The 19951-nt window shown below is 37.2% G+C and overlaps 1 protein-coding gene across 1 annotated transcript in view; it reads left to right on the top strand.

The window, feature by feature from the left end:
• Positions 1-19951, top strand: part of NTRK2 (neurotrophic receptor tyrosine kinase 2) — a 197202-nt gene that overhangs the window by 47564 nt on the left and 129687 nt on the right. Inside the window, exons 8-11 of the mRNA XM_079330943.1 lie at positions 396-695; positions 5574-5606; positions 9708-9808; positions 11091-11190. Coding sequence (XP_079187069.1) covers positions 396-695; positions 5574-5606; positions 9708-9808; positions 11091-11190 — 534 coding nt within the window. The remainder of the gene's footprint in view (positions 1-395; positions 696-5573; positions 5607-9707; positions 9809-11090; positions 11191-19951) is intronic.

Here is a 19951-nt window from a genome sequence, read left to right as displayed (position 1 = left end):
TTGGATTCCTAACTGAGTGCCTTTCCATTTTTTCAGCAGAGTAAAGCTAAAATGTCTCTCTCCTCCTTCTAAGTGATCCAGTAACTGAAGTTCCTACACCTTACATGTTTTAAGTGGTTTAACCCATTTTCAGTCTAGTTTGTTTTATTTCTTTCTAAAGATCAGCTTCAGTTCAGTTCAGCATAATACCCTAGGCAGAGCAGGTATGTTCCTGTGTGAGTATCCTTCAAATAGGTATCATTCCATCTAGTAACAGACTTTTGTACTGATGAATGAGATGTACTTCCATGAGAACTTGGGAGGCAGGGAGGGAGGGAGGGAGAAAAGGAGAGAGTGAAGGGAGAAAGGACATGCTCAGAATATTCTGATGTTCTTCATTCTTTTTTCCAATATAGTTGCACCAAATATCACATTTATCGAGTCTCCAACCCCTGACCACCACTGGTGTATTCCATTCACTGTGAAAGGGAATCCTAAGCCCACATTGCAGTGGTTCTATGAAGGAGCTGTACTGAATGAGTCTGAATACATCTGTACTAAAATACACGTTATCAATCAAAGTGAATACCATGGCTGCCTTCAGCTGGACAATCCTACACACCTGAATAATGGTGCTTATACCTTACTGGCAAAGAATGATTATGGAGAGGATGAAAAGCGTGTTGATGCTCATTTCATGTCAGTGCCTGGAGATGGTGAGTATAGTTGGTTTTTTTAATGCTGGTAATTGCAAATTGATGAAAGTGGTGAAATAGTGCTTCTGGCCAGTTTAACTATTATGAAGAAAGGGTTTTTTAGAACTTTTTTTTTTCTGAATGTATGTCTTCAATATTACTTGTAAAATAATGTTTTTCTTGAGCATTTTCTTCTTGTTTATTGCCTCTGAAGGAAGGTCATGCCAGTGCTCTGTAAATCTTTCCTTTGAGTAACCATTCTCCCTGCCAGCCAAGGCTAATGAAAAGTTGCTATTTCTGAAGTTTTTCCAAGTCTCAGATCTTATCCTGAAAAGCACTGAGTGCCAGTTAGGCCCTTCTGTAGCTTGCTGTCTGCATATGAATGGAACTAGGCAGTGTGTTCAAGGATATGGAGGATGCTTGTGGGGCATCTAGTGCCTTGTTGCAAAATTGATAGTGCAGTCAAGTGAGTTCATGATAATATGTTAATTTTAGGATGCCAGAAAGAACTGGAGAGAAAACAAGGAGCCCAGAGGCAGGATGGATAAAGTCTTTAGGTCTCAGATCTCAACAGGCATTTTTGGTGTCCAGCTGGCATTTGTCTAGGTGATGGCTTGGCTCCTACATTGCTAGGAGTATCAGTGTTCAAGGTAGTTGCACCTTCCATTGCTCTCAAGATTCCCCCTTGCCCTTTCTAAATACTATGTGGGCAGGCTCAAGGTGGACTAGCTCACTGAACTGCAGGGACTGCTGTAAGTAATTGATGTTCACTGTGGTTTAATCTTTTCCCACATCTTCAAAACCATATATGAAGTGGCCTTACTAACAGTCACTCCACATGCAAGCATACTGAAGCACGTGGAAGAAAACTCTGAGTGGACTTTACACATTTGGAGTAAATAGAAATTGTGATCTTGTGCAGCTAATTGCATAGTCCTACCTGTGTATCTTTGGTTTTTTTGACCATGTGACATAAATAGTTGCCTCCTTTTTCTTTAAACAGCAGTGCTTTTTTACATTATCTGATGGAAAAGAAAGAGGTGAATACTTAAAGTATCTTCCTATATCTCAGACCACTGTCCATAAAATTATGGTCAGTATTTCATTTTTTCCATTTCAGCTCAGTTTGCTGTAGGGAGAGAGATGGTAGGTCTTTTACTTTCACATCCTTAGCAGAAGATGAAGAGCTGATAAAACCAGGCTTTATTTTCTCCTGCTGTGCTCACTGCACCTCTCCTTTTTCTCTGGAGCTCTTCCTTAAAGTGACTCATTACAGAAGTATGCCATGGTTTCAGCTACTGGTGTCCCCTAATACTGCATTTTAATTGTTCAGCAAAACAATTCACATCATGGATATTTTGCACAGTGGAAGTTCTCTTACACCCTGATTATTTAACATGAACCCAGCTTCATTTTCTAAGAGTACCAGCTACCCTAAAACATTAGGCGATTTTATCTTTTTTTTGGCCTTTGATCCAAATCCCCTTTCCTGTCCTGTTTTTCCTTTATGCTTCTGTCCTCAGTAAATAGAACTGTAGCTATCCCCTATTTAGAAAGAAAACATTATTTATTTGCTCCATCCCTTTTATATTTCTATAGAATGTATGTCTACTAATACAAACTGTGCTGTGTTCTTTAAGAATTTCCCCAGATCTGTAGTGAAGTAAGCCTCACAAAAAAAAAAAATGTAGAGGAAATGGGACTGTGCATAGACAGGATGTAACTGCATTAGAAATTAGTTCATGCATAGTGGATGGCACCAAACCAGTCTTAAAAATTAACAACAGGGGAAATGGCTTACCCATTTAGCCTCCTCAATACAGTTTTAAGTTTCCTCCTGCAAGAATCATGGAACTGATCTTTAGAAAACATCACAACATTGTTGTCTCCTCCACTGAAGCTCAGATAAAGGGAAATGCATCATATTACAATTTTTGTTCTATACCATTGCTATTTAAAGCACTGTCAGCTTTCTCAAATCCTTAAAAGGCTTCTTCAGTGCTGTCGTTACTGTGTAGTTTCTTTTTTGGCCCACATATTGTACACTGAAGCATAAAGATTAAGGCCCACACCCTGGTATTATGTTCATTTTCATGTCTTCATGACTGAATTAAATATCAGTCCTGATGTTTCATGGGGTGGGGTACACTTACTGAGATTTAAATTGATTCTCTGGTTATTGCATCACTTCAGCAAATGTTCTGAAGTTAAAAAAAAAACCCAAAAAACAAACAAACCAACCAACAAACCAACCAAAAAAACCCTTAAAAATCCCCTCACCTTTAATCCATATGCCCACCCACAGTAAATATTATAAGTCTGAAGCATGTTCTACATCAATAGTGTAATAGCCCACTTTCAGAGTTGGATCAAACATGATGAAGATGTAATTTGTGCTAAGATGCTCATAACTTTTAGCATGCTTCCTGAAGAACTGTTCTTCACAGGTCTGAGAATGCAGGCATAAAAGAGAAGAAACCAATGCAATTTTGATTGTGCTAATGATGGTTAATGTTGTAAATTAAGAATTTGTTTTAAATGTGAAGACATGGATGAATGAATTTCATGCTTTACTAACTGAATTTTTACCTATCTTAAGTCTGCTAAAGTTTTTGGTTTCCAATTCTTGCTGAGAGTAATTTGATTATTTGAGACTAACTGCTGTGAAGACTGAGCAAGAAATGGTCATGTTTTTTTCTGGAGGCTGTTCTCATAGTTGATCCAAAACGGCTAGTGAAGGTGGGAGAGATTTTTACCAGTAATAGATATTTTTAATTAAGCATGTTCATCTACTGGCTCTCTACGTTAAAATTCAGCTGGAGGAGTCCAAGTCACATATATCTTGCCAAAGTAAAACAATATGCTACATATGTCTTAGAAGCAGCATATTGCTTGTGCAGCATAAGATGGTTTTTGCAGAGGTATGTTTTTGGATTGAGTCTTTTGCTGCTACTTTTTTTTGAAAATGCCAAATTTATAAAGAAAGAAGCAAACAATCTAAGTGTAGTTGATGTAGTCTATAAAGATGAGTGAATAGGATAAGGCTTTTGATAGCTCATTTACTCAACAACCTCTTCTAATGGGGGCCAGAACAATGGTGCTGTTCTGTACCTGGCCTAGAAAGTAATTGTGTGAAAACATGCTAAAGGACTGTGGTGAAGCTTAATGTTAAAATAATTTCAACTGATGATTAAATTGCTATGTTTTTATGTGCTAAACAGAAAAAGTAATTCTAAACAGAAATTTGGGGGTTGTCCACCATCTTGATTTTTGTAGCTTTATTTGAAGTGTTTAGCTATATAAAAGATACAAAGATACAAAAGATTTTAATGGAATTGATGACTTCTTATTTCATATGTCCAGGAACAAGTAAGGGTTATATTCACTTTCTTAGTTAATCCCAATTCCAGTAAAAAGAAACAAAAATGCTGACATTTAACTCATAAATAAGGGACTGGGAGTTATTTCGTTGTTTGGGGTTCAATTTCCACTTCAGATTGCAGCAGGTGAATTAGAAATACTGCTTTTCAGCAGCTGGATGTTCTAAACTTGGAAAACTGAATTCATGAATTTTTGTGGACAAAAAGCTCTGGTCAGATTACTTGATAGTCAGGCTTTCTTCACTGGTTATTTATTTCTGCTGATTGACATGACAGTTCTCATGGGATCTATTGACATGTATCCCTAGATATTGAAATATCATCAAGGGCATTTTAAAATATGCCTAATTTTCTGCTGCTGTTCTACAAATAGGTTGCAACTGGTATTTTCAGCACATGTTCTTGTGCTGTTAAAAATGATGTTCTGCTCTTACTTCTCTGTGGCATTATGCCTATGCAATGCTAGTGCTATATATTTACTGTATAGTAGTATAAACAGAATTATGTTTATTGAAGTTGGATTAATCTTTAGACATTTTAATTATTTGCTAATTTTATTTCCAAACTTGCAAAAATAGAGAGCAAAAATATGGAGGGATAACTATATCTTATTACATACAGTGTGCTAGAGGTACATTATAGATCAGAATGAGTATGTTCAAACACAAATATCTTGCAAAACACGATTAACAGTTCACTAATTTCTGTGGCTATTCTGTGCATTTTACTCACATACATGCTAAACCTTATAGACATGCAGTAAGTTACTAGAAAAAGCTGCAAACAGGAGCTAGTAAAATTTAGACTAGTGTAGACTAGACAGGAATCCATTTGCTAGTGTAAAGTGTGGTTTCTAAGACATCTGACTCTTTCAGTAAGAGTTCTGCCTGTGACCAGCTGTGCAGCTGACTTCTTGGAAGCATTCTTTTACAGAGTTAATCAAGTGGTTCTGCTTAGGTAATTTCTACCTGTAGCCCTTAACTTGCCAGCTCACAGCTTAAAATGGTTGTCTTGGACAAAGATGGAATAGCATTTTTTTTTTTTTTTAATCAGGTAAAAATCAGTGATTGTTAAAGCTTTGTTAAAAATCTCCTTCCACCTGAATTCAGAGAAAATAATTTTGCCTGTCATATTTCAACAAGAATAGATACAGTTGCACTTATTCCACACAGACACATATATATATGTGTATATGTATATATATGTGTATATATATATGCATGCATAAATAGTGGAAGGCAGGATTTTGCACAGAGTTAGTGCCATTTGCACACATGAAGCACACATGAATATTCAACCTTTGGAATAACTCTAAGATGCTTGCAAATGTAATTAAGAAATTAATAAATGCTGTTATTGATGTTGATTTGCATTCATGTAGATTATTAGAATTGCTATGGCAAAAAAAGTAAACTCTTAAAACTACTCCTAGAGAAACTTTTATTATTCTGCATTTGCAATTTATTTACAAAGCTTTTCTTCCTTTTTTTTTTTTTTTCTCTCTCTTTTCCATGTACAGGTAGTGGCCCAATTTTGGATCCAGACGTTTATGGTATATATTTGATTTTCTTTTCTTTTAATAATAAAAATGAAGGAAATGAACATTTAAAGTTCAAATATTAGGCTCAGTTAAATTGAAATGGCAAATAGAATAATACAGCTCTAAAAAGTACTTTGTGGTTTTGGTTCTCCTGTCTTATATTTAACATATGTGATGACAATATGATGTTTTACTTACTATGCTGCTTTTGATTCACATTAGGTGAAGCATAAATCCACTGCTGCAAATGGGTGCAGTTGATCCTGTAGGATGACAGCTGTGTGATGTAGTTCACAGATACAAGATTTTGTGAAGCTTTTGGAGGCATTTCTTGGAGGAAAGAGAGTTTGTGATTTCTCTTTATACAACTTAATTTATTTTTTCAGGGATGATTCCATACTTGTTTTGCCTCCAAAAATGTACCCCTAAATCCCACTTAGAAATGAAGTTGGCACAAGTAAGTTTTCCTGTAGGCAATTTATTTTTCTCTGTCCGCTCATTTGTACCTTTCCTTAATCTCTCTTGCATAAGCAGACCATCAATTCAGTGGTAGCTGAGTGTGTGCCAGGAGATTTTGATGGCACAGTGTTCACATTAGTTTCTTAGTTAGGCAAAATGTACCAAGTGAAAGCCAGTGTGCACTAAAATAGAAGCTGCAGAATGAAAAGCAACTGTCTGGTTTTTAAAAATATTTCTGGAATACTTCTGGTGAGTAGAAAAGTTCATCTTACCCAGCATACACCAACAGCTTGAAGCTGGATCCTGTTCAGAGTACTTTTTGTTTGGATGAAATGGCCCATGACTCAGGTTACCTAAAGCCGATCTAAATGTTGTTGCTTTGATTCCATTCCACATCATTAAACTTTAGCAAATGTGCAATTGAAGCATCAATTTGACTTCAAATGCTTAGAAACTCCTAAGGATAGCTTCCCCTCCCTCTCCCTCCAAAATCTTTATTTTGAGGGACAAGGAGAATAGAGGGTTGGGAATGGGAAAGTGGCCATGGTTTACACAATTTCTTCATGCGTTGTGTTATATGAGCTGCATGCATGAAGATTTTGATTCTGGGCTTTTTATCAAGGTGCTGATGCGTGCGTACGGCTTTAGCCTTGTGAGTTCTGTGCTTTGACTGTCTTGGGTGGGTTTCTGCTCTGGTGTGTGCTTCGACTTTTGCTAGCAGATCACAACCTGTAAGACCTAGTCTTGGTGAAGGTAGCCTTCCTTTTTTAATCCTGGCTGTTTGAAACTGCTGCCCTCGTGATGTGAAGCGACTTCCAAATGTTTTTGTTAAGTATTTTGAACATACAACAGAAATCAGAAGATATGATGAGGTGACATCAGGCTGCATGGCATTGAGTTTGCTTGTACCTGCAAGGGGCACTGCTTGCCGCAAGCGCAGAGCAGTTGCTTTGTGCCTTAGCTCACCCCCGTGGATCTCTGGAAATTAACTGAGAGAAATAAACCAACTCACATGGGTCTGAACAGGACACTGAGTGCAAAACCAGCTCTTTTGGCTCTGAGTTTGTATTTTCGTGCTATGATGCCTCTTCTAATGTGATGAGAGAGACAACCTGTCCAGTATCTGCCAGACCCCAGAATGCCTGTGCAGAGTGCCCCCCCAGTGCTGATGTGGCTGTGCTCTTGTGTTTTTCCCATGCACCTTGCTTGTGAAATGGCTGTAAAATACTTGCCAGCATCAGCCGCTAATCACCGCAGCTGTTATTAGTCACTGGTGGCTGCATGAGGTACAGAGCACCGGAGAACCTGGCCCTAAAGCAATATGAGCCTTATCTAGCATGAGTCAAAAGGCGTGACCCTGTCTGTAGGAGTGCTCAGTGTCTATGTCAGGATTTCACAGTGAAATGAACAGGAATTTGTTTAATTCAAATCGTCCGGCTTGGGCTGGATTGCTGTCTCCTGTATTTTCCTTGCCTGATCCACCCATTTCAAGGGGCTTTGAAGATCTGGCAATACCTCAAATGCAAATGATTTGCAGTTGGAAAGCAAGCAATGTCAGCAAACTACCAGTATATCAATGTAGTCTCCCTTAGCTCTTGCCCATTTTAATATAGAAGTGCAGAGGATTCACAGACCAGACCCATGGTTCTCAGTAGCCCTCCAGGGTGTGATTTCCAGTAGTCAGAACAGGCCTGAGCATAAACAGAACTACATATAGCACCAGCTGTTATTTACAAGTGCAACTGGGAGCAAAAAATTTCCTTCTTAAAAGTTTGTTTTACAAAGTCAGAGCAGCAAAGGCTCTAAATATTTGTTTTATGCTTTAGTCTTATAAAACAATAATAAATATATGGTTGGCCAAAACCATATTTGTAAAAATTTTCCCAGCTAATTGTAAAGAAAGCCCAATATTTTTAGGCTGAAGTACTTGTTATAAAGCAGACTTTGCTTGCAAATGATGAAGTAGAAGCCTCCTCCTCTGCTCTAGCAAAGGATGTACTTGCACTGACAGATGATCAGCACAGAACCTTGTCCAAAAATCCAGGCTGCTTTTGCAGATGAGCCATTCAGGCAGCTATTGTGCTACCTGGATGAGCAAGGAATGCTGTTCATCCTCTTGTTGCTGCTGCTCTAACCTTGCTGCATGGTAAGCTATGCCTAGATATATATGCAGTGCAGAGTTGGAGAATTCAAATAGTTAAAGATCAGGAATATTTTTTTTTCTCTTGAAGCTCTGTATATTTAATATGTATTTTGTCTTGAAAGAGTCCTGTCCTTTGGCATGCATAGTTTGGAGCCCAAATAGACTATGTGAGTTGTTTAGACATCCTGACTGTGCTGACTGCAGCACTGGTGCCAGAGGTAGCTGACAGCTTCCTGTACCAAAAAAAAATCTGCAGCCTGCAAGTGCTTTGCAGAAAGCAAATGTGTCCTTGCATGCCTGAAGATCAAAAGCCCAGTGCAACTTCTTACTAACACTGCCAGCTGAGCTCTCCAAATTGGCCTTGGGAGTGAAAGGAGAATAGTGCTTCGGTGCAAGCCCTCCCTGTTCTTGCTCAGCTGGAGCTCCATGCTCAGAAATGCTCCTGCCACTGTAGAAAAAGTAAGAGCTTTCTCAAATTCACATTTAAGATAGCAGGAAGGCTTATGGCACTGATTTTAATCAAAACAAGTAAAGAAATTTAATTGCAAACTTAAGGTATGATGCTGGAGGTGTATTTTATAACAGGTGCAGTAATTGCCCTTTGTTTCTTTCATCTGCATACATTACAGACATGAAATTAAAATGTTATTGGTGTTCCCAGATATAATAATAAAATAAATGCATTTTAAAATTTTATTTTAATACAAGTTTATCTTAACTTCATATATGTAAGATCTAATTATTTTCTCTCATTTGAATAATTTTTTCAGGAAATTGTGGGCTGTAAATATCTGTGTTTCATTTTGAAGTTCTTATAAATAATTGAGCCATGATCATTCTTGATATGGAATAGTTCTGGTTTTGCCCCTGCAGCCATGTCAGTGGAATTATTTTGATAAATCAATCAAATTTCTTCATACCATCTCAGGCACTTTAATTTTTAAAGGCTTATCTGTATGATAGCAATGCTAAACCTTAACCTTTATACATATTACAGGTTTTTTTAAATCATTTATTAAACAAATGAAAGCAGCTATTTCACATTTAATATTATTAAGATACTTTGAAACCTATCTGCCAAGTGTTTCTCAGTAAAACAGAAGTGCCCAAGCTAAAATCTAAGACTGTCCTATATTTGACTGAATACAGTCTTGGCGAAGTTCAATGTAGAGGGCAGTCTTTCATTTTTAATGGGAAGTCAGTAGCACATAAAAATAGCTCTACGGATAGAGTTCTCATTTAACTCTATTGTTTCCAGTAAGGATACACATTATGGTGTAGACTGCTTCTTTTTTCACTTTTGCCAGTCACAGCACATTGTTCAATTACATGCCACAGTGGTTCCATCCCAAAACATTCCAGTTTCTTTAGCAATTATGAGTCGTGTCCAAAGGGCTTAAATTCCCAAAGCTGATAGTGCCCTTATCATGTTACAGAGCAGAAATAATATAGAAAAAATTTCTGCATCAAAGTTATGAAGTTATAAAAGCAACATTTTTTCCTCTCTTAAGAGTATGAAACCACACCTAATGATCTTGGAGATGCCACAAATAACAGTAATCAAATCACTTCTACGGATGTTTCCAACAAAGAGAATGAAGATAGCATCACTGTAAGTATATGCATTGTTTCCTGGTCTGTGATCTTTGTGAACTTTTTGACTATATAACTGACAAAATTGCAGACACTATAATAAGACTCTGGCCTATCAGAAAATATAGCTATTACTGTGTTGTGATCAAAACTCAGAGAAAAAAACATTAAAAAATAAAATCATTGTTCCCCACTCTTGTCCTTCCCTCCCCCCCCCTTTTTTTTTTTTGGATGAGTGAATCACTTTTCAGTTCAAGTAAAACCACTGTTTTGTGTCTTGCTTTTTTGAACAACTTGACTTCATTTTTTTAGCTTAAGACTTTGCATCTAATTTTAAGTCAAGGAGAGTAAATCTTCATTTACAAAATGGAGACCTCCAAGGTAATTTGAAGATCATTAGTATATATATGAATACCTACCCTGGATTCACCTCCACGTTAAAGAGGTGATGTGCTGCAATGAATTTTCAAAATCTGGCTTTATGTTTTGAGACATGATTTCATGTAGGTTTTTGATTAAATAGCTTGCAATAGATTTTAGTACAAGTGGCTGAACTGGTGGGCTTCCTGCTTTGCTGCCTTCCCTCTCATGTTTTCCTGAACTGAAATGTTGGAGACTGATAGTGGGTTACCAACGTGGTTGACATTGCAGCCTTCCTCCATCAGTGACTCTGTAAAGCAGCAAGCAGAGGAGAGTGCAATCACGAACCAGAGAGCAAACTGGGAGCTGGGACAATGTGCTAAAAATTTGGAGGATCCAAGATGGTCTTGTGGCATCTGATAAGACAGTCATTGAACTACCAAGGTGGTAAAGGTGGGAACCTGTGCAGGTCCTCTGGTCCAAGCTCCCTGGATTAAAGGAGGGCCAGTATGGTTCTTTAGTGTTGTGCCCTTTCCAGTTTTGGTATTTCCGGTGACAGAACTTTCACAGCCACTCCAGTACTCAACCTGGAGTGTTCAACCATTCCTACAGCAAATTCTTTTTTCCTATGTGCTGTTCTGTTTTCTTGTAACATGCCACTCTGCTGGAAGGAAAAAGGGTGATGTACATTCCCTCCCACCTGCCTTGAATGTGTAGGATGTTGAAAAAGTTCTCATAAGTGTCTGAATCTCTGTTCTCTACAGAACAGAATAAACCTCAACAAGGGTCTGTTTTCTCCACTCTGTGATCTGAGTGCAAATGTTTCCCAGTTGTAATCAATCTCTTTTCATAACTGGATGTATTTGAAGGCACAAAACCAAAGCAAACAGGTCTGATTGTGTCCTTTTTTTTTTTTTTTTTTTTTTTAATTTATTTTTTAGGTGTACGTTGTGGTGGGCATTGCAGCACTGGTGTGCACTGGCTTAGTAATAACCCTCATTATTCTGAAGTTTGGAAGACACTCTAAGTTTGGAATGAAAGGTAAGCAGTGTTGGTTTGCACCTTCCTGGATTCTTGTGGGTTGTATGAGCTGAGACTGTAATCTGCTGATCTGGGAGCAGTCAAAATACCTATATTAAATGCCATCACATTTAATATTTTGTTTATTCATCAGGTAAGTAAGGGCAGATGTAGATGTAGACAGAGTGCAGAATTTTGGATCAAACACTTCTGTTTTCTTCTTAGGATAAATAGCATTACTCATTTCTGCTGCAAAGCCCCCTGAGGTAATACCAGGAGTAAAATATTTCTCAAATCAGTGTAGGCAGGAAAAAGATAGGAAACGAAATTTATTGTGTTGCAAGTTTGATGAGAATTTATGCTGTATGTAAGAGCACTTTAGACAACACTACAATGTCCCATTAAGGTGAAGGGGAAGCAATGACAAGAGCAGAAGGTGTGTTTGCAGTGGATTTTGTCAAAATGGTGCTTTCTGAGAGGTGCATTTTCATGTGTTCTTGGGGAGCATCTGGAGAGTCTTGAAAGTACTCATGTCCCTGTGGAAGGGGGAAATCTCAGCCCTTCATTTATTCATTTATTTATTTTCCAGCCAGATGGAGGTATGTGTAACACAGAGGTACCTGCAACAACTGCATTACTATACTCTTTTACTGGTATAATCAGTCTGTGTCTAATGATGTGGGTGACATTGTATTAAAAAAGCTAAAATAAATTTTAAGAAATTTAAAAAAACAACTTGCTGTCTTGTTGAGAGACCTAGAAGATGCTTTGCTGTGTGATAAAGGAGATGAGCATTTGTTCTTAAGATATATAGATGAGGGTCTGTGGAGAACATGGTAAGTAATCTTTTGGTAGACTCCTGTTAATCTCATGTCCTTCTTCTCAAATGTGCTGATGACACATTACCACTTGGATGCATATTTTGGTAATGATTAAATGCTCTTGATAAGTGCTGTTTTCAGAGATACCTATTTTATATTTTGTGTTCCTGTATTCTGTTTGGAGTAGATTTCCTGGAACAAATGAGATTTGAGCAGAACAGAAATGTAGTCAGTGCAGATCAACTGCTGGAATGGTAATATTGTCTCTCGCCTCCTTCCTATACGACAGAGTCTCTGCTGTTTGGGGTAGCATTAGAAAAGAACAGTCATTGTGAAATATCCTGAATAGAACATGAAGTCAGCAGCATTGAGCTGCAGAGTTTTGGCAGAGGGCTAGTCTGTAACTGAACAGTTCAGCCTAAATTTTATTTGTGTTTGATGCTTTCTGAATTGCATTTAGAGAGCTGAAATAGGTGGAAGCTGATTGAGAGAAACTGAGAGAATTGTTTGATGTTAGCTCTTTAAAGTTGAATACTTGTAAGGTTTTTCAAAATATGTATTAAATATTTCAACACAACATTATTAAAGAAACTAGGAAATAAATCCTACCTTGAGGGAGAATGCACAAAGTTATTTTGTGCTGTAGTGCTATGTTACCTTCCAGGAAGCTACTTCTTTTTCTGTATCTTCAAATACAGCTCTTCTTACAAAAATAGTACTCTTGCCAAATCAAAAAGTTTGACCTGAGTAGTTCTCCATTGCAAAATTGTCCATGTAGATCATATTTTAATAAGAATATGATTTCATGGAAATGACTATATGAAATTACAAAAAGGCAGTAACCTCATATGTACCGTTTTTTATTTTTATTTTTACTGATGAAATATCACTGTGAGTTACAAATTACTCTTGAGTCTTTCATGAGAAAGGAGTGACTTTCATCTGTCCCTTAAGAGGACCTCAAACTTCTCCAAATCATGCATTCACACCTCAGATTCACTGTTTAGATCTATCTACAGCCCAAAATCCCCAAACCACTCCCCATTTATCATTATCAGTATTAGTGAATTTATATTAAAATAATATTTAATGACTTGGGATTAGACATAATAGATATGTAATATCCAGGCTAATGGGAAAACATTGCCTACTCTGAAAAGCCTGCAATACAAGTATATGTTAAGAATTAAAATATGAAAATAAGTAATGTGATATATTTGAACATGAGGAAAATAACGTGAGCCTAATGAAAGGATTTTTTTCGGTCATTAATTATCAATACATTTAATATGTATCTTGGAACTTGCAAATAAAAGGGTCAAGTCAGCTACCTGACAATTCTGAGGCATTCGAGATTTAATTCAGTCACACAAAAATTAATCCAAACTTTGTGTATATACAGTGTGCTATAGTGGTAGTTTAATAAACAATCTCAATAAAGTAGTGTATTCCTAAGTTACATCAGGCAGAAATGTACAAAAGGCTATACTTCTTTTCTCTGTTATGTTCTAATAATACAACATGGTCACTCAGACACCGTGTCATTGAATATCTACGCACCCCTTTTCAGCAAGCAATTTGGAAAAAACAAGGTGGCCAGTAGGTAATTGGAGCAAGCTGTCACCAATGGTATTTCTCATGTAACCATTTGAAAAAAAATTCAATTGAAAATCAGAAGAAAAAAATGTATATAGGCTAACATAACTGTGTGTTCTGTAGGCAATATCTTTATGTAAGGGATGACATTTTCATCTCATTTGGGTTCAGAGCAGGCATCTGCAGCTTCTGTAGACATTGTTTTATGCCTCCTACTTTTAAATGTCAGTTTATCCCATCTTTTACATGGGCATCGTCTGCCCACTGCTTAGACTTGTGTCTTCACTGAGTTGTTTTGTACTTACGTAGCTTGAGCATGTTGGAGTGTGGGACTGACAGTGACTGAGTCCCCAGAAATAGATGTGGAGCAGGCTGGCATGTCTGAGCTATGGCTGTGTCACAGCTGCCCATACCTGGAAGCACTGCACGTTCTGAGGCTGCCACAGAAGTCGTCTGATGTCTTCTTTCCAGTACTTCTTTCCAGTCTTCTTTCCAGAATGGAGCAGAAAAGTGTCCACTCTCTGTGTTAGGAGGCACCATGTCCTCTGGGAACTGCCTGGTCTTTGGCAGTACTAATCAATATGTCATCAATATGTTGAAGAGTTGTATAAAAATAAATTATCCTTTTTTTTTTTTTTTTTTTTTTTTTTTTTTTTACTTTCTCTATTCATTTGGTAAAACTAAGCTAAAAGAATAACTTGGGCGTATGTTCATTTTACTCAGTTACCTTTCCAAACTGTAGTAATAAGAGTGTTTTTAGAGCTGAGGAGGACAAGCAAAACACTCGAAAACATTTTGTTTGGGATGTTCTGTATTCTGATTGAAGTTGGATTGTACTATATGAAGCAGTTGTTTTAATTCTTGCCTTAATTCTTTTTACTCTGTCTTCCAGAGCTAGAGGAGATAGCAGTTTCTAATGATTGACTTTGGGAACAGTATTAGTAGAGAACAGAACTGTGGTCTGTGCTAGAGAAGTCTTAAAATAGGGTTAGTACAAAAAAACCCCTCATGTTGTGCTAGACTTGAGATTTCCATAGCAAAATTCATCAGAATAATTAGTGAAACATAATTCTCTATTTTGCTGTTTGTGTACATTTTAAACACCTTATATGGGGCCTAGTGACAAGAGCTTTGTATGAAAATCTGCTTTTGGTTGCTTGGAACTAGAGGGGAGGTTTTTAGACCCTTGCAAGATGCTATAGCATAAATGGTGAAAGCTTCAGTTAATTTTGTAAATGCATTTTTTAAGGCTTGTGGGTTGCTCTTACGAAACACCTTGGCTTGCCTGCTTGCTTGCTTGCTGTGGGATGTGAAAATGCTTACGGTGGGAATTCACTGGAGGCTGCCAAGACAGCTCTTACCGTTTTGTGTTTATTTCTGACTCCATCTAACCAGCTTATGAAACTGAAAAATAACAAGGGAATTGGAGTAGAGAGGACAAGGGAGCATTTGTGAACTCTCTGAGAGGATTTGTGGAAGAGTAATTCTAATCCTGTTTTATTCTACTTTGCATGTTGAGTAATGATGGAAGTAGTTTGCAGCATAACGAGCCCAATACAAAGTTTCCAGATGTTAATCATGCCACTAAGCATGAAGAGAAGTATGAAGAAAACTGACGGAAGATAAATTAGTGGATAAACTTCAAAATAGCATTGTTCAGTTAAATGGATGATAACTTTTTTATTATATCAATTGTTCCTATTCCAATGACAAGACAATATGCCTAATATGCCCTACTTCCTGGGGAATCTGGCTATCCATGGACATGAGTATTATCACAGGAGCTTTAGTGATAGAGATAAATGGAATTTGTGTGGGTTTTACCAAAATCAGAAAGAGACGAGAAGCCACTCTTACTCAAAGCAGTGTCTTCTCAGTTGGCAGGTAGAAACTGATAGAAGTAGAGGGAAACGTGTATACTTGTTCCCTGTGTGGTGAGAGGGATTTTTTTTCATATGTTTGTATGAAGTTTTTGTCAGTGCCTTGAGCAGAGTGCAAAGCACAAACGTAAGGGAACAAACCATCTGAAATTCGCATTGTATTTAGGTGTGCTCTCTTCTCGTGTCTCTGGGCTTGCATGTCATGCTTTGAAAGGTGCTTTTCCTTTCTCAAGCACCCTCTGAACTACCTCCTGTGTCTAAAAATATGTCCTGTGAATTCTTAATGCAGTTCAAAGTCTTGCAAGTCTGTGCAGATCAGGGTACAGAAATTTACCTTTCTGTGATCAGGTAATGAGATTGTGTGGTTGATTTAAGAAAGAAACTATGTCTGTTTTAGGACAAACACCCCAAAATAGTACCTTTCTTGAAAGTTGTTGCTAACTGCTTGTCAACTTTCTTGAGTGTAAGTTTAAAATTTGGACTGTCAATGAGAATGAGAATGCTGTTCTCTTTAATCAAGCTAATTAAAAAAAAAATTAGGAACACACTCATAGATTTTTCTGCCAAAATCCAAAAAAGGTATTTTTTGCTTCTTCTTGATAGCTCTTTCTCTCAAGTGATTTGTGTAACATATGTATTGAGCCATGAACGTCCTTAAAATCTTTTTAAATAAAAGCATTATTCCAACAGAAGCACACTAATAGTTCAAGAATATTTCTTCTTCTCAGTGTGTCACAGTTCACTCTATTTAATTTGCTCATAACCTCTTTTAACTGAGCTTTGGTCCAAAAGACAGTACAGGGGAGGGCAGCTTGGAACTAATTTCAGGTGCAGCATATTTCTCAGTTGTCTTACCATATTTCAGTTTGGGTAAGAAACACTGTACAAAAGCATGGTGGGAGTCTCCTTCCAAAGCAGAACTGTACTTCTGACAAAATGGCATAATATAATGACTGACTTTACCCAAATAATCCTCTTTACATGGCTTTAAATACAATCCAGGTGAAAGTAGAGTGCCTTACCATTCTATCTGGGACTTTTACATATTCCTTTACTGTGTTGGACTGTACTACTTAAGGGCTGCCAAGAAAGATCTTTTGTGTCTTACTTATCTGTAAGCATATAGCAAATGCTCATAATTTTTTCTGCTTTGATACATTTTTCTTGACTTCACCTTGTTGTCAGAGAGGTACTGATTGCAAGGGACTTTAAACAAACCCTCATTCATTCAGAATGGTGATTGAAGAATTAGGATTTTGGAGTGTTTAGATGACTCTGAGTAGTTTGAAGTATTGATGTGAGAAAAGGGAGAGTTTTCATGTTTATTATTAACTCATGCATCACATGTCTTGCTCAAGCAATTGGGTTATTGTTTATAGAGCAGGAGAAAAGTGAAATGTAGTTAAAATAGAAATAATTCTTTTAAATTCTAAAACAATTACAAAATAAAAGCTTTGCATATTCATCAAAGATCTGCAGTTTGACAAGTATGACCTAATGTTCAAATTGGTATGCATTAAGCTTGTAGCAGTAATGGCTACAATTTTGCCTTTTCAGACAAATAATTTAAAGATCAAGTTTGCAGTTTGGGAACACAATTTATGCTCGACTTTCTGGAAGTCACTGAAATACTGAGGTTTTTGAGTTTCCACTTTTACCTATAGAAGTGATTTTGTGCTGTGTTGTACCTACCCAAATGCCAATTCTGTGGGTGTTGATCCTTTAGAACATTCTATTACTTAGTCAATGAGCAGAATATAAAAGAGGGATCAATTCATGTGAGTCAGTGTTGTAAGATCAGATGTAGAGAAAAATGAATGTGCTCAAATCTGCAGTATTTTTAGAGAGTAAACAATGTAAAGGCAATGCTGATATTGCTCATCTGAACCACACAAAAGGAACTTCTTTTACTGTTTGATGCTGACATTCCAGTCCCTGTAGTCAGCGGCCACTCATATAAATTTTCTGTCTTAGGTGCATCACCTGTTAATGGGGACTGTAGCATTGCTTTACCACATGAACATTGAAAGACAGAGTTTTTAATGCTTCTAAGTACCTTACTTTGAAGAAGCAAATTGCTATAAGTATGTCAAAGAATGAGAGTTTATATTAACTGATCCATGAAGGTACTTTTATGTAAAGGATTTTACAAAGATCATAAAATATTTTTGCTACCATTCTCTTGTGTTTCATTAAATAAAAGAGCACTGTTTATTGCATTGGTTTGGGTCTGTATCACCCTATCACATATTTTTGAGTTCCATTGTTCTTACGTTTATAAAATTTGATCTCTAAGTCTCTGGTGTCTGTTTGGTCTGCTGTTAGGTTTCCTGAGTCCAACCCTAAAGTGCAGGATACAACAAAAGAATGTAGCTGTTGCTGTAATAGGAACAAGCAAGTAGATGATGCCTCATATGTAGCACAAGATTTATGAAGACAGTTCAAATCTGAACTGGGGGATTTTTAATGACACAGTGGTGCATTTGACTCTAATCTGCTTTGATTGCAAAATGTAAACTCAGTTGTAATGACTGAGGGAGAAAAGGAGTTACTAGCTTGCTTAGAGCTTTATATGATTCAGACTGCTATGGTGGTATTATTAACACTATTATGAACAAAAGAAAATTATCTGAGACCTCATGGCAATTGCTAGTAAAAATAAGGAAAGCAAGTATAAACAACAAGTACTTGTTGTATCTCACTCTCCCTTCCCTAAAACAGGATAAAGGCAGGTGATGGGATGAAGGACTATGCATAGATGTGGCATGCATAAAGTGAAATAGAGAACTGGGGAGATATTGAGTTGAGGACAGCTTAGAAGTGAAATGCAAAGAGATCAAAGAGAAAGCATGGATACAGTAGAAATGAGGAGAGCTGAAAATGATGGTACGGGCTAAGGCATACAGAAAGAGCAGAGCTCCTGGTTCAAGGTAGTGAAAGAATAAGACAGTCCTAGAAGTTTAAACTGCAGAGACTCAACACCATGTTCAGTCTACATCCACATTTGTTTCACAGGTCTTTATTTTACACAGCCTAGACTTTCTCCTTTGCTTTTTTACTGTGGAAAGGATGAATTCTCACCTGCTTGTATATAAACTTTTTGGCCATATGCAGGTCATGCTATTTTGGGAATGTGTTACTTTGTGAGGGCAAATTGTAGTTTAGTCCATGGAGGATTTTAGAAAGAAATGAGATCAGATATAGGAGGAAATAAGAGAATGAGAGGAAGGGAAGGTGGAGTGAAAGCAGATCGTGATAATGGTAAGTTTGCCTGTAATCAGAGGGAGGAAGTAATCACATTAAATAAAAATCTAAATAAATTTAGAAAGAAAGATAACTACTAAAGGACAGCAAAGCTGGCCTATATTATCTATCTATCTGTCTCTATCTATCTATCTATCTATCTATCTATCTATCTATCTATCTATCTATCTATCTATCTATCTATCTATCTAGCTAGCTAGCTAGCTATCTAGCTAGCTATCTAGCTATCTAGCTATCTAGCTATCTAGCTATCTAGCTATCTATTTCTGAGTTGTCCCAGTTCTCCAGTGGCTTAAGCACCATTCACTATGAAGTACATTTGTGCTTGGTTTTGATAACCCATTAAGGAAGTGTCAAGGTGCAATGCTAGAAAACTTAAAAAAACAAGCAGTTCTTAAACACCCAGCTTGGAACATGAATAGTAGATAAATATAAGGTACTCTTGCTAGAAATTAGGCCCACTGTATGATCTCCAATTAGGAAAATTGCTAATATGGAAATGACTGGCCACAGAGGTTTCTCCTGAAGACAGGACCAGCTTGAACTGAGTTTCCACAGAACAGCTGGAGCTTACAGGCACATGCAAGTGTGTCTAGTCCCACACTCAGCACAAAGCAGAGTAAACTGGTGATGCCTATGGAGTCTCTTCCTTCAGAATGAACAAGAAGTGCTGTAAAGCCATTATTGCAGCAGTGCTGTTGCATCTTAGGAAGAAATGAAGAAGTACAAACATTTAGAATTAAGAAAAATCAAGACAAAAGGTAGTTAAGTTTCATGAATATCTAGTAAAATAAACACTTAAGGTTTTACTTCAGTTCTGGAGAAAAGTTCAGTTAAGACTTTTTATATGTCTTTTTCACACACACATCTTGATGCAGGGTTAATATCTATAACCTGGGATTGGCATTGTACTTTAGCTATTAATTCACTGCAACCAGTGAATCCCCCAAAGTGTTCTCTTTTGGGTAGCCAAACACACCTTCCAAGTGACTCACAGCTCTTCTCAGTTACTGTTTTCCTGAAGACACTGTACCTCCCAATGCTTCCTCACTTGTGCAATATGAGCATGCCTCTCTGCCTCACAGTGGCCAGAGTTACAGCTTTTCACATTTATACACTTAAAACATTAGGTTTATATTTAGTACTCAGGCTAGATGATAATCCAGTGGAAGGATTTTTTTTTTTTTTCCATATGTGGGTCGTGAGTGACATAGGAATAGT

The sequence above is a fragment of the Erithacus rubecula genome (genome assembly GCF_903797595.1).
Source record: "Erithacus rubecula genome assembly, contig: SUPER_Z_unloc_2, whole genome shotgun sequence".
Taxonomy (NCBI): Eukaryota; Metazoa; Chordata; class Aves; order Passeriformes; family Muscicapidae; genus Erithacus; species Erithacus rubecula.
The sequence above is the reverse complement of the archived record's forward strand: the minus strand, read 5'-3'. Positions and strand labels throughout refer to the sequence as shown.